The 18,631-nt window shown below is 45.5% G+C and overlaps 1 protein-coding gene across 1 annotated transcript in view; it reads left to right on the top strand.

Moving 5' to 3' along the window:
* Positions 1-11,596, top strand: part of LOC137898039 (membrane-associated guanylate kinase, WW and PDZ domain-containing protein 3-like) — a 74,538-nt gene extending 62,942 nt beyond the window's left edge. Inside the window, exons 8-21 of the mRNA XM_068742034.1 lie at positions 318-424; positions 1,621-1,812; positions 2,424-3,071; positions 4,624-4,655; positions 5,139-5,304; positions 5,381-5,475; positions 5,597-5,789; positions 6,215-6,397; positions 6,875-7,060; positions 7,445-7,541; positions 8,980-9,085; positions 9,307-9,444; positions 11,049-11,187; positions 11,547-11,596. Coding sequence (XP_068598135.1) covers positions 318-424; positions 1,621-1,812; positions 2,424-3,071; positions 4,624-4,655; positions 5,139-5,304; positions 5,381-5,475; positions 5,597-5,789; positions 6,215-6,397; positions 6,875-7,060; positions 7,445-7,541; positions 8,980-9,085; positions 9,307-9,444; positions 11,049-11,187; positions 11,547-11,596 — 2,332 coding nt within the window. The remainder of the gene's footprint in view (positions 1-317; positions 425-1,620; positions 1,813-2,423; positions 3,072-4,623; positions 4,656-5,138; positions 5,305-5,380; positions 5,476-5,596; positions 5,790-6,214; positions 6,398-6,874; positions 7,061-7,444; positions 7,542-8,979; positions 9,086-9,306; positions 9,445-11,048; positions 11,188-11,546) is intronic.
* The last annotated feature ends 7,035 nt before the right edge of the window (positions 11,597-18,631 follow it).

Raw genomic sequence — 18,631 nt, 5'->3', positions numbered from 1 at the left:
GCCATGGTTTGATGCCGGGGGGGGGGCAGACTGTTTACCTTGTTGGGAAGAAACAGGATGATTCTGGCAGTTGAGAGGTTCATTTCCTACAATAGAGTGAAAAGCCGCTGGAGCCTCCCCGGACAAGGAGGCGGCGAGCCAGAGTCCTGCTCATGAATCTATCCATAATGGCGCCTCCGCACCATCTCTCTATTTGTTCCTTTACAAGCTGGGGTGCACGTGTAATTAATTGCAGGAAATAAAAATGCACTGTGAGTTCAACAAGTCAAAGGCGTCTCTGTGGGCGATTGTCAAATCTGAGGTTCTTGTTGTTGCAGCCACATCAACCAGAAAACACAGTTTGAGAACCCGGTCCGGGAAGCAAAGAAGAAGCTGAGCCAGGAGACGACCACGCTGCAACAAGCTGCCACAGCACCTTCACAAGGTAGAGACCCCCCCCCCCCACCCCGACTATGGAAATGAGAGGAGTAGAAAGGAACTCACGGAATTAACATTTACATCTACGTCAACGACAGTTGCTCGACCAGACAGGAAGCGTTAAAAACGATGCTGCTGCTGTTTCTTTATGCAGCTCCGTTTCTTCAGACGTGCATGTATAGCTGTACTTCACAAGCGTTCTGTCTGTATCTCTCTGGATAAGAACAATGTCGCATGAAGTCGTCTGAAACGACACATCTCTTTGTGTGCCCGCACTTTGCTTTTCTGTGCAAAGATCTCAAACGGCGATGGAGCAGCGAGCGGATGTCATTCTAGCGTCGCCCGCCTCATGAATCCAGCTGAGCGTTCCTGTCTGGGAAGTTCTTGCTCTTGAATATCACACGAAACACATCAAATGTGTGAAAATATATTAAGAGCAACAGGATTCTGGAAGGCATTTTGTCGGTTAGGTTTTCTTGAGCATGTTTTAGTTACGTGCGTCACCGTATTTGAATGAATGAATACATTTTATTTTTGAACATGTATAAAAGAAATATGTGAAGAAGCTAAATGTATTGGCTGATTTTTTTAGCCCATACAAAACCCATGCATTAGCCGCATTGTTGTGAAAGCCGCAGGATTCAAAGCGTCGGGAAAGAGTTGCGGCTTATATCCCGGAAAATACGGTAGTATCTAAGAACATTTTTGACATTTGACACACATCAGCAATATGGTTGCCCTCAAAGGGCCGTGAAAATGTCACTAAATGTAATGTAAAATAAATGTAACTACTCCTTAACATGCTGTTAAATAACTGTTACAAACATTACAATTGTGTAGTTGTAAAAATACAAGGATAGCGTATTTCTATGTTATTATAACATAAATCCTTTCCATTTATCAGGTTAAGAAAACCGCATCAACAATCAAACTTATTAAAGTAAATAATATTAAATACTAAATAATGAAAAATATCATTCAACACAAGTTATGATATTAACTTTGTTCAAAACTCTTTTGTTACAGTTAAGAGGGGCAGAAATACAGAACAAGAACACGTGTGACAGATGCAGATTACGAAAACAAATGTCTGCACACAGCTCTCGAGGGCCACAAAAAATGACGTGGGGGGCCACATTTGGCCCGCGGGCCTTGAGTTTGACACATGTGCTGTATATCCTCACATGTGCAATTTACTCACAGGTAAAGGAGGAACCTCTGGGTTCACTGCAAACCCTAGTCAGCTGAAGGGTGAGCTGTACCACACAGCGCTGAAAAAGAGCCCCCAGGGCTTCGGATTCACCATCATCGGAGGCGACCGCACAGATGAGTTTCTGCAGGTGAAAAACGTGCTGGGCGACGGCCCTGCTGCCCACGACAACAAGATGGCATCTGGTGAGCAAAGCCTCCACAGATGTTCTCCGTTCAGCTGTTTATGAGTCGCCACACAAGCTTCGATGATAGTGGGGAGTCGCATGTCGCTGGCGGGATGATGTATGTGCTCATTTCTGAGATATTACAGAAAGCTCTTTTACAGGCTGCATCGAGTGAGCTCCAGCAATGCACCTGAAGGTGTAAACTTCACTTGTGTTGTGTTCACTTAACCTTTACATTGTCCCCCGAGTTTAACGAGGCAATAACAACAACCCGACTGATGCTCAGCCCATATTTTTTATAGCAGACCGTGACGGTGCGTGTAAAACCATCTAAAATGTCTATTTTTTTCTGTTTCTGATTTTGCCATTGCCTTGCAGCTGCCCACAGAAACAACTATCTGTGAGCTCTGTGGGTGTGTGTGATGCTTAGATTGGTTCAGCGTAAGTATCGGCGTATGTCTCCCTGCAGTAAGAGATGGGAATGGGAAAGTAGGAATGACCGACGTAAACGATAGAGAGAGAGGAAGCTGTCAACGTTAAAGCATGAGGGAGAAGTGACAGCGTTGGGTGAATCTGCATCACGCAGCAGAAGGGAAACCGCCGCTTCATTCATGTCTGCTTCTCTTTTAGGTGATGTGATCGTTGAGATTAACGGGATGTCCGTGCTTGGGAAAACCCACCCAGAGGTAGTGCAGATGTTCCAGTCCATTCCCACCAACCAGTATGTGGACATGGTCCTTTGCCGTGGTTACCCACTTCCTCCAGATGTAGATCTTGCGAGCGATGACCCTCTTCCGCCTCCTCCTCCCCCGCCAGCCACCCAACCTCCACAGGCGCTCCACGGCGGCGAGGTAGTGACGGCCGTGCCGCTCATCAATGGTCAGCCGCTGCTCGTGAAAGGCGACGTCCTTCACGGATCCTCGCAGGAGCTCCACTACGTCACCGTGGATGCCAGCGGCCGGCCCGTTGTGGCGGCGCTGCCAAATGGGAGGCAGGGGGAGGAGGTGGAGGGGGCCGCTGCTTTGGTGCAGCCAGAGCTGGTGAGCGTGCCACTGGTGAAGGGACCTGGAGGGTTTGGGTTTGCCATAGCCGACTGCCTGTTGGGGCAGAAGGTCAAAATGATCCTCGATGCCCAGTGGTGCCATGGCCTGCAGAAAGGAGACGTCATCAAGGAGATCAACAGACAGAATGTCCAACTGCTGAGCCACGCCCAAGTGGTGGACATTCTCAAAGACTTACCCGTGGGGGCCGAAGTGACCGTCGTCGTGCTTCGTGGAGGTACGACTGAACGATCGTTGCCTCTCTGTGTTTGTGTATCCTGCAGAGTGAAAGATGTTCTTCCATCGTCCTTTATTCTCATACCTGTGGGATGTTTTCTTTTTGCTGTCAATGCAACTCCAGCAGCACTCATGGGAGATGAGGTCAGCGTGTTGCTAATAGCAGGAGGTGAGGTGGCGACGTGTCTGGTCGGAGGCCTACCGCCGACCACTGACCACACACTGCGGTTCTGCATCCTGGGTCATGCCACAGCGTCTGTGTCTTGCACAATCACAGTAGACGAGATTCACTTACACTTCTATAGCGGTTGCATGCAGTAATCAGCCTGGATGCAACGGAGCCCTCCATCGTACTAGTACTGGCAGCTTCTCGTATGTTTATGTCGCCTACTACTGAGGCGTAACCCAAACTGTTACAACTCTGAGGGCAGGAATTACGTAAGTGTGAAGATGGGCTTGGTTCTGGGCACCCTTCAAATGTTGCCTACGTCCTCCTGGGCTACCTCGGGGATTTGGGGATTTGCTGCATCAGACGATGAGCCCCAGATTGGGCTCATTTGTGCACGACGCTATATCTATGGCCCCTAAAAGAGACATGTCGAGTGTCTGTAGAGAGAAGGTCCTCGGGGATGTCCTCACCACAGCCCTCCTCTTTTCCCCCCTCACACCACTCACCCTCACTGTCGTTCTACCATTACCGTGTCCAACGACACCAACGCCTTGCATGACTCCACAGCCGTAGCAGCACAAGGATCATCCTCACCCAGTGTGCCCAATAGAAAAGCTAAAGCCAGCTCTAACCCTCATTAGATAATCCCTGGGTGAGAGTGTGTGTGGGGTGTGTGTGTGTGTGTGTGTGTGTGTGTGTGTAGGTAGGTGTGTGTGTCAGCACCACTGAATAGAAGAAGCGCTTACAGAGAAAGGAGGAAATGATGTGTTTCACTTGATGTATTTGTTGCCTTTGAAGATGCCGATGTCGGATTGGGAATATAGTGTCGAAGCAGAAAAATGCCCCCCCCCCCCCCCCCCTTTACATCAGTCTCCATTAACCCTTCGTGAAAGGGAGTGTTGGTCTGGGCCCCACGGGACTGCGGGCTCCAGAGGATTGCTAATCCATTTTATTTGGAGAGCTAAGGGGAGGGAATGGGGGGGGGCAGCCACAAGAGATGATCCGTAGGGAACAATCTGAACTCCTCGGATGGAATGTGTGGCTGTTCTGTGCAGCAGACACCAAGGGAAGAGATTTGTCAGTCATTGCATTTCATGCGTGACTCTCGAAGGCCCGTTAGCCGCTTGCTTCGCCTCGCAGTGGGCTAACATGCAGTCAGCGCCGCTGCCTCTATCGTCCCGATGTATCTTTAATTACACACGGATGTGTATTCCCTAATGGAGCATTCCTGATTGAGTTCACCGCCTTGAGTTTGGAGCAGCTCACTGCTTTATTTTCACGTCCACTGCTGTTGTTTCACCTGTCAGAGAGGCAGCGCCATCTGCTGGTTCAGCAACTGCTATATTTCCATTACCCCAAATTGTTTCTGTTTGTCTCTCCGTAGGTCAAACGTCCCCTGTGAAAAGTCTAAAGCCTGTGAGTAGAACCTATTTCTGCACGTTTGTCTCTCATTGGGGTCTCGCCCCTCTAGTTCATCGCAAAGCTTTTTGTGCTCCAGCCCAACCACTAAGCCTCCATTGCATCAAATGAAATGACAGCAATAAACTTAGGTCTGTCAAAAATCGTTGTTTTTTTCCTGAGGATGCTCTCTTACCATTACGTTTTATTGCTCGCCCTTTCAAAACACAGACAAGACTGTCAACTGAGAGCCGTTTGTTGTTGATGCTTTAGAAGCAGAGGACGTGAATGGACATTGATTATTTAAGGTTATTCATCACTATTAGATGCTCAGCCAATTATCTTGGGTAATGAGCCCGAGAGCGGGTCAATAAAATATATCCTTCACAGATGGAGAGCAAAGCAGATGTGATCCAATAAAACTAGGGTATTAAAAAATGGGATTATGTTTTAAATAATGACACTTAATTAGTAAGAGGTGGTCTATATATATAAATTCAGAGACAGGAAACGGTGGCCAGGACTGAGACTTTGGACACTAACACGGACTCGGCCCCCCAGGCTCTGCCTTACCACTCCAACATGAGCACCCTGCGCTCCATCGACTCCCCGAAGCGAGATGCAACAGAGATGTACCTCAAGTCCAAAGCCCTGCTGGACAGCAGACGTAAGTGTCAGCACAGAAGTTCTTTTTATTTTATTTTTTACCTCATGTAAAATCGCCACCTTATTTCTAATTTCAGAGCCTCACACCAAAGACATTGATGTTTTTCTGAAGAGAGACATTGAAACAGGCTTTGGCTTCCGTGTTCTGGGAGGAGAAGGCCCACAGCAGCCAGTAAGCACAGACAGAATCGCACGTCGTGGATACAAATTTAATCAGAAACATTTAAAACCATGAGAGAATTTCTTTTCTCTGCCATTTCTAACTAGCTCTGTCTCAGAATGTTTTCCCCCAGGTGTTCATCGGGGCCATTGTGCCCAGCGGCGCAGCGGAGAAGGATGGCCGTCTGAGGGCAGGGGACGAGCTGATTGGCATCGACGGGGTCATGGTGAAAGGTCGCTCACACAAGCAGGTGCTGGATCTGATGACCAATGCTGCCCGCAATGGTCAAGTCATGCTGACAGTACGCAGAAAGGTCATCTACAGAGGTGAGTCATGGAAACACATACGAAAACCATTTGGATACATTGCATCGAATTAAGTAATAATCTGATAATATATATATATATATATATATATATATATATACGATGACATAGCAGTGAGTCTCGTAGGTTATCAGCGACATCAAGTGATGCAGCTTGTGTTTTGACAGGTATGATAGCAGTTGTATGGTTTCAGAGTACAGCTCAGGGAATGTAGGGCGTGCACAGAATCTCAACAGCCTCGTTCTGGAGATAATACCCCGCCACTGCCACTTTGTTTATGATATTCACTCATGAGAAGCCACTCGATTACTTTCATTTGCATGAACCTCATGCGTGAACAGCATTCTGTAAAAACAGAGGAATCCATATGCCGGTGACCGCCCACATGTACGCAAAGAATGTAGATGCATTTTGTGTATTTTCAGAAGCGACGGAGGAAGAGGCTCAGGAAATGACTCCCGTGTTGGTGAATGGATCTCCTAAGCTCCCGCCCCTACCGATGCCTGGCGCTCTCGACCACGAGTCCTTTGACATCACGCTCCACCGCAAAGAGACCGAAGGCTTCGGCTTTGTCATCCTGACCTCCAAGAGCAAACCGCCGTATGGAGGTGAGGCTGGTGCATTATTTGTCCATTCTTAAAGATACACAGTCTATAAAAGTGATTTCTAGATGTCCATTATTCTGCATTTTCTACATTTGTATGACTGATCGCTCTTTAATAACCTTAATCTTGATTAAGAATGCAGCCGTCTGCACACATCAAAGACTAAGGAGACAGACTTAGTCTACTGTGTTCTCTTGTCATGGCTGAATATAATGTATTAAAGGTAATTGCAGGTGTAGGTGGGTTTGAACTCATCAAAGAAGGACATGTAATGTAATTTCTGTCAGCATTTATAGGTATTCAACCCTCTTAAAAGAGGCGTAGACGAAACTGTTAAATGCAAGCAAAAGCATGGGTCCATTTTCTACTTCCTGCAGGCTTCGCTGTTATGCTGACTTGCTAAATATATTGCAGAATTCCCACAGCGATCTCTCCACCTGGGCCTTAATGTTTCAGTTCTCTTTGCATACACAATTTCAGTCATTCCACACAAAATTGGTCGAATCATCGAAGGGAGTCCCACCGACCGCTGCGGCCTGCTGCATGTAGGAGATCGGATCTCTGCGGTCAACGGGCGCTCCATCATCGAGCTGTCGCACAGTGACATTGTGCTGCTTATCAAGGAGGCTGGAAATGTTGTCACCCTCACGGTGGTTCCTGAGGATGGTGAGAGCATGCCTTCTTTTGTCAGAGTAGTATTTTAAGTCTTGTGATCAATTTAGTTTCATGTGTTTTATGAGCTGTAACCTTAAGTGGGAAAAAAAGAAATGAAGGCAATTACCTGCAAGAATTGCTGTTTAATTATTATAATGTCAATGTTGATAGCGTAGGTCAAATTGGAGGATGTATTGAATGAGAATTAGCTGAGCGGCGTGCCAATGTAATGCTAATTGCTTTTTTTTTCTAAATCAGATAATGTTGAGAATTTTGCAGACTTTTACACGTTTCCTGAATATAATTGAATGATAACAAACATTGCCTTGTAATGACTCTGAAACATATGGTAGGCTGACTGTACGCTGATTGCTGCAACATGAAAATGTGTTATAGAATACAAGGGTCCTCCATCCGGAGCCAGTTCAGCTAAACAGAGTCCTGCTCTTCAGCACAGAGCCATCGGCCTGAGACCATCTCTACAGGATGAACAGTAAGAATCCATGCTCAGCAAAAGAGAAGCACAAAGGTGGTAAAAGAAATACAAATAAATGAAGTCACCACTGCAAAAGAAGCCTTTAAAACTTGCCAATATTTTTCATAATTATACTCTAACATGCACAAATGTCCCAAGGTCAGTAGCTTTTACATGTTAATTAAGGTTTCCTTGCAAGTCAGTTGTACATTTTTCAGTACCATAAAAGCTGTAAGATGACTCTAGTGGTGAAGAAGATGAAGAGGACTAAGGCAGAGCAGAGGAGAAAGTGGTGGAGGCTGCAGAACGAAGAGTGTTGTGTGGCTTTCAGGGAAGAGGAGAGTACTGGGTGTGTCTTCTGGAAGGAATGGAGATAAGGAGACCTGGTGGAGGAACAAGGACGTGCAGAAGTGTCTACAGGAAAATAGGTTAGCTAAGAAGAAGTGGGACATTGAGAGGACAGAAGAGAGTAGACAGGAGTACAGGGAGATGAGATGCAAGGCAAAGGTAGAGGTGGAAAAGGTCAAACAGAGGTCATATGATGACCTGCATGACAGGTTAGATAGTAAAGAGGGAGAGAAGGATCTGTACCGGCTGGACAGACAGAGAGACAGAGATGGGAAGGATGTTCGGCATGTTACAGTGATGAAGAGTAGAGACAGGAAGGATGTTCAGCATGTTAAAGTGATGAAGAGTAGAGATGGGAAGGTGTTGGCAGAGGCCAGTAGTATGTAGGAAGATGGAAGAAGTATTTAGAGGAATTAATGAAGGAGGAAAACTAGAGAGAACAAAGGGGAGTAGAGGCACCTGTTGTGGACCAGGAAATGACAAAGATTAGCACGAGTGAAGCTAGAAAGGTGATGAAGGTGATGAAGAGGATGAAGAATGGGAAGGCAGTTGGATAAAGCTCATGAATCATACGATGAGGTTATGGGAAAAAGTAGTTCAGGACATGTAGGACAGCAGTGAAGTGTGCAGTAGGAGTAACCGAAGGTTGGACCAGGTTGGATAGGATTAGAAATGAGACAATAAGAGGGACAGTGAAGGTTAGACGTTTTGGAGACAAGGTCAGAGAGACCAGACTTTGATGGTTTGGACATGTCCAGAGGAGAGACAGGGACTATATCGGTAGAAGGATGCTGAGGATGGAACTGCCAGGGAACAGAGCTAGAGGTCGACCAGGAGAAGATACATTGCTGGTGTTCGGGAGGACGATGCAAAGGACAGAGGTGCAGTGGAGAGGGTTGATTTGCTGTGGCGACCCCTCAGGGGGCGAGAAGGAAGTACAGTAGCAGTAGTCCATAAAAGCTGCATCAAAGGTTTCTGAATGCCACCTGAATGAAGCTGATGAGTTAATCTGATTTGGAAGTATTACACGATGATTCCTCTGTTTTGTCCTGCAGTTTGCTGTTTACAGGATGCGTGGCTGAAGTAATACATCCCTTGTTTGTCTTAGTTACAACCTGGATGTGGAGGAGAAGAGAGAGGGAGTTAACTGGTCTGACTGCAAGACTCTTCCTCTCGGTGAGCAGGGAACGCTGTGCGTGACGGGACCCAACCAGGTGAGAACAATCGACTCAACCCTTCCTCTAAATGTTGTCTAAGAAGCCATCTGAAAGGTACTCAGGGCATCAATGTACTGTAAGTTACAGTCTGGATATGTGTCAATGTGGCAGAGGTACCATTGTCTGTGTGGAAGCCTTTTGCTTTGATCAAAGGGTTTTTTTTGTTGCTACATGTTTTGGTGAGTGACTTAACTGAGTGCTGCCTTTACGCTGTGCAGGATTGTCTGACGGTGGAGTTAGAGAGGGGTCCCAGGGGCTTTGGATTTAGTCTTCGAGGAGGAACAGAGTACAACATGGGACTGTACATCCTGAGACTGGCTGAGGATGGACCTGCTGAGCTAGATGGAAGGATCCACGTGAGTGCAGTTAACCAAACCATCCAGAATGAGGTCAGGAAGAAAATATTACATTTTAACATTGAAAACCTATTTTACAGAACTCAAAAATCCAGTCCGATTCACTTTTACTCTTCATGGTTGCTGTATAAAGATACCAAAATTCAGAACCTCTTGATGATGATCCAGATCACCATGTGGACGGTGTAAATCCAATTATGAGCAGAATGAGCTGCTTGGCGGAGGTCTGCGCTCTCTGCGTGCTTTTCTAGTTGTAACGGTTAGCCATCAGTGCCTACGTATCATCAAGAGCATTCATTCCGTTACCGCGTCACGGGTCGTGCTGGAGCCTATCCCAGCAGTCAACGGGCGAGAGGCAGGGTACACCCTGGACAAGCCGCCAGCTCATTAGAGGGCCACACAAAGACAGACAATCATTCACACACACCTATGGGCAATTTTGGGCAACCAATTCACCTAATTTGCATGTTTTTGGCGGTGGGAGGAAGCTGGAGAGCCAGGAGAGAACCCGCGCAGACAGAGGGGGGGGGGCATGCAAACTCCTCACAGAAAGGCCGCAAGTCTGATTCGAACCTGTAACTTTCTTGCTGTGACAGCAACAGCACTTCTATTTACGTTCACAAGTTCACCTCTGTGAGTCGTGAAAGTAGGTGTGATCGGCGGAGTCGATGGTCCATTACTATTCCAGCCTGTTAAGGGTAAATTATTCAGAGAGTGTGTCTGAACTGGCCAGTTCCCAAGATGCATGCAGTCTTCCTTTTACGTACTAGTGATGTGCTGTTTGGTGCTGACATTATGACATACATTTTTTTTCGCGTTTCACTGTACCCCAAACAATCCTCACTGTGAGCTGTGAGTGTGGGCCCTTGGATATGAAGAAAAACACAGAGTATTAATACACATTTGATTCCCATTGATCTTGTCCAAAGCACTGATAAACAAATGCAGAGCATCCAATAACACAACAATATTTATTGTAGCAAATGTGCTATTCTTAGAAACTTGGAAGTCTTGGGGTTAATAGTGAAACTTGCTCAAATAAAAGTCGTTTGAAAATTAATATATTCTATAATTGTCTTCATGAAAGTGCTTCATGAAAGGATTCATGAAAGTGCTCAGTGTATTTCATTGGAATGTATTTGAGTGAGCTGCATTGTGTTCAAAGGTCGATCGCAGAAAACATGCATAGAGGTTTTTTTACCTATTAAAATTGTGGTGGGGTTAAAGGATATGTCAGAAGGTTAGCAAAACAATTAGGATTAATTCTGAATGCGAGATGTATCATCAATTATCCGTTCATTTTGAAATGCCTCACTCTCAACATGACTTTTAGACAGACGTCTGATCCACAGGGTCTTCCGTGAGCCGCAAATATCAAACCGATGCTTGACTAAATCGAAAGTTAACATATTTTCTGAGTATTGCTAGATACAAATTGATACTTGATTACGTTGCTGTGAGAGTTTTCTAACTCTTCCTGGTTCTTTCATCCCATTCAGGGGTGTGTAGTCAATGACGAGAATGTTGGTAAAGTGTGCATGCTATATTTTTTAATAGATGTGTTTTTTTAATATATATATATTTATATATTGTGTTGCTGACAGGTCGGCGATGAGATAGTTGAGATAAATGGGGAGCCAGCACGTGGCATCTCCCACACTCGGGCTATTGAGCTGATCCAGGCCGGAGGAAGCAAAGTAGTGCTGCTGCTGCGACCCGGGGCGGGCCTGGCCCAAGATGGCAGTAAGTACACATTACAAGGCAGCGCTCGCTGTGTCCTCTAGTGGTCCATCTTAAGTCTTGGCTAAGATAATTATATCCTTCCTGTCTTTACTTAGAGGAGAGTCCATTTTTTGTCAAACTATTCCTTTATATTACATGACATAATAAAGAATTACATTTCACGTTATAAAAGCAAACATCTTTTGTGTGCTTACTGAAGGAGACATTAAGTGGTTTAAGAGCTCATAACAACGACTCCATCACAGAAATGATTGAGTCTCGTGTGTATTAATTGAAATGTACTTTCTTGATTGCGTTTTGCTTCTTTCATTGAATCGCTTTCCCTTCTGTTGGCTCTTTCTTTCTTGCCGCTGATGCAGGTAGTACAGCTTCCTCTACTATGTGCTACTACACCGAGCACCAACACTAACATCTCCGCTGCTTTCATGGCCTCGTCTCTTTAACCTTGGTAATTCTTGCTGTCAAAACTTTGCCTGCTTTTCTTCCCTTTCTCCTTACAATTCAGTGCTTTGTGTAAAACATATAAAAGCTTTGTGTCTGTGGGTCAAAAAGGGGAGATTGTTTACTTAGCCCTCCTCATTATCTTAACTTCCCAGTGATTGGTGGGAAGTTCATTTAATTGGAGACAATGATTTTTCCAATGTGCATTATTTTCTTTTGCATGTTGCCCACTTTTAGGGTTACAATAACACATGAACCTTTCTTCATATTTTCGCTTTTTGCCGCCACACACCTGGTTGCCCGAAAATCTTCATAGACGTTCCGCGCCGGTGTTTTGTGACTGGAAGGACTATTTTACTGTCCAATCTTTGAAACACTTGTGTTGTAATTCATTTTGGATTGAATGCCAGCTATTGAGTGCCAGCCATTTTCACCTCAGCTATAATCTGAGTGCCCCAGTTTTCACGAATTTCTCCCGATTTTCCAAGCCCCACAGGATATGACTATGCAAACGCCGAACTTACCAAGTGTGTTCCTACCAGTTCCCGTTCCAGAGTCATTGGCCGTTGAAGAAAGGCAGATTTCATTGTCAGAGTTGGCAGTGAATGTTTGGGTTTCAAAAATGCCTTCAGACACTCAGAGTTAATGTAATGAGAAAATGATATCATAGTAAAAGAGATGTGAATGCTCTGTGTGTGTGTGTGTGTGTGTGTGTGTGTGCGTGTGTTCGGACACACATGTAAAACATGCGCTTCTCTTGCAGGTCGACTTGATCAACGACTCATTTCACCCACAAGTCATTCCAGAGACGTGTTCTCTGACGTGTCGTCCTCTCCGTCTCCCACTGGGACTTCAGTCTTTGTTTCCAGTCACTTTTCCAGCAAACTGAAATATTCCCGCAGCTGGAGCGCCGCATCCCCAAAAGGCCTCGGGCCGCACAGGTACAGGGCTCTATGCTCCGTTGAGGAGAGTGGCGAGTGGCCAGCAAAGCAGGCGGACAGGCTCTCGCCCTCGACCTTCGAGCATTCGCAATTTCACAAGAGGATCCGGCCCACGAGAAACTCTAGAGAGCTAAGCAGCCCAAAGAAAACAGGGGCGATGTTTCCTAAATCCAAAGAGCACCGTCTCTCTCTCAAGGAGACGGGTGAAGAGGCGCAGGGCAGGAGCACGTCTTCTCAAGAGGCGTCACGACCTCCAAATTCCGGGAAGTCTCCTCGTGTTGGGCAGCAGGTCGCTGCAACCGTGGAGCGCCCGGAGCCTCGACGGGACCCTCAAAGGCAATCCAAAGACTTTCCAAGCAAAGAGAGCTCGGGTAGTGCAAAGAAAGATGGCAAAGGGGTAGATCTGGAGGTCAGACGATACGAAGGAAGGGAGAGGGAAGGGAGAGGGGAACAAACTCGGCCTTCCCGGGAACAGGAAGGTCTTAAAAAGAGAGAGGTGGGGGCGTCTCAAAGCTGCGTGACGTCTTCTCCTGCAGGAAGTGAGATCAAGAAAGGTGCGAGCCGAGACTCGAGGCAGAGAGAAGCTAGTAGGAAATCTGAAGGGGACAGAAATAAAAAAACTAAAAACTAAAAACTATACACTACAAATAAAGAGAATATAATACAAATAAAGAGCTGAACAAAGGAGAAGTTGTGTTGTCTTTCCCCGGCCCTTGGAAAGTGCCCAGCGCAGCCAAGCTTCTGTCCCAGGCGGAGCCCCCCCCCCCGTGACTCTTTGTGACAGGATGTTGAATCACCCATACTTGAGCTGAGCCGCGGAATATTTAGCAGCGCCCTTGGTGGATGATTCCGAGTTCTTCCATGAAACGGAGCAGTGCATCCCAGATAGCATCGCAGAGGTCCCGCGACATTGCGCACATCGTGTAGCACCCCCCCCCCCCCTCCCCTCTTGCACTGTCTCCTGCTTCACCGTCATCGCTACAGGACTTTAAGCATGCGCACCGGACAAGATATTCTGAAATGTTAATATGTGCCAATCCTGGAAGCCTTGTGGGGGGTCAATACAATGACCCATATGCAAAGAAACGGAGACGGGCCCTCGGCTTTCCGGTGCGCCCCGCACGGCCATTATCCAGGATTTCATTTCACTCGCTATCTCACTGTGAGATACTTTGAACTCGTCTTTTTTCTTCAAGGTTTGCTCAGCTGCATGCGACTCGGTCCTTCTCGTTTGTTTTGCTGCACGCGTTCTGCACATCGCCGAGATGATCCCGTTTGTCGGTTCCGGTTCTCGTCCTCTGCACCAGGAGGATTTTCAATCCAACCTCACCAGTGACTCGAGACTGTTCTGTGATTACACATGGCCTCCCTTCCATTCTGATCATTTATCATTAAAAAGACCAGAAACTTGTGGTTTAAGAACTTGCTTACATTGTTTATGATAAAAAAAAAATGGTATAAATCTTTAAAGATTTGTCCCGTGTTTTTGGGGCTTTCGCCATCCTTCCAACGTACCCCGGTGGTAGGCGTTACCATGGATCTTGTAGTTCATGAAATGTACAGGTAGCGCACAAACCGCTCTGCGAAATATTTGCAGTCGCTCAAGATGTGTCTCGTTGTGGAAATATAATATTTGAATGTGTCTCGTTTTACAGATTCTAACGTTTAAATATCTATTGAATTCCGTTGCACTGCATCCGCCCTTGTAGCATAAAGGAATGTCCATGAGTTGTGTTTAATTTGTGACGTCGATGTGCTATCATTTTATTATTTTATAAAGTGATTATTATTTTTTTAGAGCATTCAGTGTTTAAAGCTAAAAAAAGAAAAAGAAAATGGTGATTTAATTAATACTGTGCTAAATCTGCTGGTTTAATGGGTTAAAGAAGTGGGGGGGGGTTAAATGCTGGGTGCATCTGTGACGCTGGCTGGAGGTCACAGAGGGAGGCGGTTCAGCGAACACGCTGAGCCCAGCTTCTAATGCATCCTCGGTGCAGTCGAGCTGATGAGCTGCGAATGTGAGGTCAGTGAAAATGAGAAAAAGTCTCATTTCACTGTAGCTTTACGACATTTATAGAACATGAAATATACTCAGCATATCTACTAATACAAGTTATAGATTAAGACATATTCAGAGGACCTCAGGGAAAGCAGTATCGTAGCATAGATGATGATGATGATGATGGTGAGCATCTCTGGCTGACTGTGATAAGATGGGCGTCTGGATTCAAATGAACGGGGACCGTGCTGCGGGCCTCTCGGTGGTTTTTGTGCAATAGTTTGGTTGGTTGGACGAGTGAATCCAGCCACGAGCGCCGGGTGCCCAGGCTGGTGAGTCCGACGACGTCTCCTGCACTTTCACCTTTTGCTCCTTTAATTGGGCCGTTCCGTGTCTCATGTCTGTTTCATGTTTCGTGTCCAAGCGTCGCTCCATTAGAGAACCGATCCTTGTGGTACCTTCTACATTCTGTAGGAACAGTAGATGTAAATGTTTGTACATTGTACAGCACCTTTATAAATACTTGTTGAGTGCTCTCTCTGGTGGGGGGGTGGGGGGTAGAGGTATATTAAATTGCTCCATTATTTTTTTATGTAAAAAAAAAAAAAAAGGAAAAAAGAGAGAGAAACTATTTAAGAATGACTAATGCTCGACGATGACCTCGACATGGTGTTCCGTTCATGCACTGACAAATAAAGTTTTACTGAAAACACGCTTTGGATCTCTTGTGTTTGAGAATAACATCGACTTGAATGTCTTTAAGTCTATTTCTGGACCTCGGGTTTGTCCTCAGAACTCGCAGAATCGTCACGCATGGCAGCCAATTGCTTCTCTCAGCAACTCTGTCTGGGGTCGATTGTCAAAACCGAGATGTAATTCAGGACGCAGGATAAATTCGGGATTATACCTGCTGGCGATGCATTTGGGGTGTTGCCTGCCTCCGCCCAAAGCAACTCCGGTGAGCCACAGAGGAAAAGCTGTAGAAAGTGAATGAATGAATCTGGTTATATATACGGCTGAAATGTGTTGATTGTTATGTTGCATGTCGGGTGCAGGCGTGATGCGCTGAGCTGGAATGTGCTGACAAGGTGATATTGGATCTCTGGAAAGGCCCATTAGCTTTGACCTTCCTTTTTCTCAAGTAATTGTTTTTTATGTTTAGTTTTTTAGAAATAAAACAAAAAAAAACAATAGAACGGAAGGAAAAAGCATTGCTTAAAAGAAATTTAAGTGCACTCACAGGACATGAATTAGGATTTGAACAGCTAATTTTTGAGTTGATTAAATTAATGCAAATGAATGACTTCAGCTCTTTCGAGGATTAAGTTATTTGAAGTGTTATCTTTTATTAGGTTCTTGTTAGGTTCTCACAGTGAATGTGGGGAAGAAAAGATCTGATATTTAATATAATAAATGAATAAAAAACCTTTGTTTTGGTCTTTGAAACAATTAACCAAGAAAATAAGATGGACTCTGAGCTTGAATTCGTTCGAAAGTTTGAGATTTGTTTCGTTGAGCTGCTGCTTTTGCCCATCAGGTCAAACAGAGCTCAACTCGGAGTTAAACGGAAACCATATAAGAAGTGGGATTCATATTTATACTAGACGTAACTGCAGCGCTACAAATTTCAAATGTCAGTTTGTCAGATACCTGAAAATGTGTCAAACGTGAACTGTTACGTCACAATTTCGTTTAATGTAGTGCGTCACTGTCACCACTAGGTGTCCCCACCGTACAGTCGTCTGCAGCACCTTGGAGAGACTAAAAGCAAAAAGCAAAGCTCCATGATTAAATTCTGAAATTAGATTGTTAAAGCAAACAGTCCGAAGGCTGAAGAGAATATGGAACAGCTCAACTAAATTGGAGGAGTCTTGTTTAGTCTGGAAAAACAGCCTCAGAACTTACAGGACGACGCTCCGCAAGGCAAGAGCAGCATGTTACTCATCTCTAGAAGAGAACAAATCTAATCCAAGGTTTCTCTCTGACACCGTAGCTAGGCCTATCCCAACAGTCAACGGGCGAGGGGTGGGGTACACCCTGGACAAGTCACCAGTTCATTGTAGGGCCACAAACAGAGACCAATCAGGACCTGTCCTTTCAGTCCCAGATAAAACACATTTCAAGGATCGCGTTCTTTCACCTTCGCAATATTTCAAAAATCAGGCACCTATTAACCCGAAAAGATTCAGAAAAGGTAGTCCGTGCTTCTGTAACTTCCAGGCTGGACGCAGCGGCACAGTGGCGTAGTGGTTAGCGCTGGCGCCTCACAGCAAGAAGGTAGTGGGTTTTGAATCCTATCTGTGCGGAGTTTGCATGTTCCAGTAACGGGGTCCAGAAAATGAATGAATGAATCACACAATAACCCAAACACAGATTCACGTTTTGGCGGGAACCTGCTCTCCTCATTTTCGGACACAAAGAGACGCAGATGCGTTCTTCCAGCTCGCCGCTGGAGGCGGGATGTTCTCACCGTTCTCATCAGACCGATAGGAGGTGGCGTGCCTTTCCGTGGCTCTTTGAACACGAGACAGCATTATAAAATGATTCACCGCCTTACGCAGTTTTTGAAAACGCCTAAAAAGCCCATGAGGTCCAGTGAAGGGCGATTTCATTGGCTTTGCATCTGGCCGACTTGCATTGAGTCAGATTCCACACCCAAAGCACTTCAATGTCAGATTTGTTTTCATGACGTAATGCGAATTAACAAAGTCTTTGCCAACATGGGTGTTTCCCCCCCGAGACAGAACGCAGGGCAAATAAAGAAAGGGGGGCATCTGAACTTTATTAGCTGTGTTGCCAGGTTTCTACGCAAAGCATCTGCACATTTCTCAGGCAACCGTGGGTGGAGGAGGCCCCTCTCAAAAAGCGCCTGTGGTGGAGTGAACTCCATGGAATTTACTCCCAGACTGTGTGTGAGGCAAGAGGCACAGCCCTCTTGTTGCGCTGCGGCGAGTAACCATGGCAACAACCCAAACCCTAGAAAATGATTCAAAATCTATAAACCACAGTGAAGGATGTTGTGTTTCCTCCTGTGTGTGTGTGTGTGTGTGTGTGTGTCATAACAGAACAGTAAAGGAGTCCCATTTTTCCTCTCAGAGAGGGAAATCCCTCTTCTTTCCTGGGATACACCCAAAATATTTGTACGTGTTTTTTTTTTTGCTGCTTTCTTTTTTGTTGTTGTTGTTGCCGTTGCAGCATTTTTGCAGACGTCTCTGTCTCCAACGTGTTACAGCTGCGCTGATCGATCCTGTACGGACACAGCGGGTTTCCAAAAAACTTTCTGTTCATGAAGGTGCTCAGAACCTGTCAGCATGTTGGAACGCTGGCATTTCTGCACCCTGACACTTCTGGCTGTGCTCAAATTAAAAAAAAGTACTCAAAGTGCTCAAAGTAAAAAAAAAAAAAAAAGTTTTTAAGGTGATATTTCTTTTCCTGCCTTTCAAAATAAGACGGCCATTGTGTGGATACATAAAATGTAACCCCATTTGCACGCATTAAAACATGTTCTCTGTGAAATTGCTGCCTTTTCATATCTTTATTTTTTTTTCCAAAAGCTGAAGCATATATCAAACATTGTAGATAAAAGCAAAATATAGATACAGACAGACACACAATGTGGTGGGAGGAAGCCGGAGAACCCACACAGCTACGGGAGAACTCTGCAGAGAAAGGATTTGAACCTGCAACCTTCTTGCAATAGTGCTTACCACTGCGCCACCGTCCTAAATATCAATTACAAAACAACATAGAGTTTATTAAAGTGAGAGTCTATACCGTAGCTGAGGATTAGTGTTGCTGCTAGACGCCAAGTAAGCAGTATAAAGAGTTAATAATATGTGTTTTAATATATTGTAGAGACTAATTTCATTTTAAATACATTTAAACGCAATGGCTTCTTGATTGTATTGTGAAAGCGCCTGTTTCGTCACTTCCGCTGCCTCCGGCTGTTTCCGTGAACTTGATCTCCGCGTGGTGCGTTCAGGGGCAGGATTTGTTTGTGAGTTTGGCGAGCGCCGGCATCGCTGCAGGTTCGCCTGACAGAAGCGCAGCAGAGAAACGCAGC

This window comes from Brachionichthys hirsutus, chromosome 8, assembly GCF_040956055.1.
Source record: "Brachionichthys hirsutus isolate HB-005 chromosome 8, CSIRO-AGI_Bhir_v1, whole genome shotgun sequence".
Classification (NCBI taxonomy): domain Eukaryota; kingdom Metazoa; phylum Chordata; class Actinopteri; order Lophiiformes; family Brachionichthyidae; genus Brachionichthys; species Brachionichthys hirsutus.
Note: the sequence above shows the minus strand (reverse complement) of the source record. Positions and strands in the feature narration are given on the sequence as shown.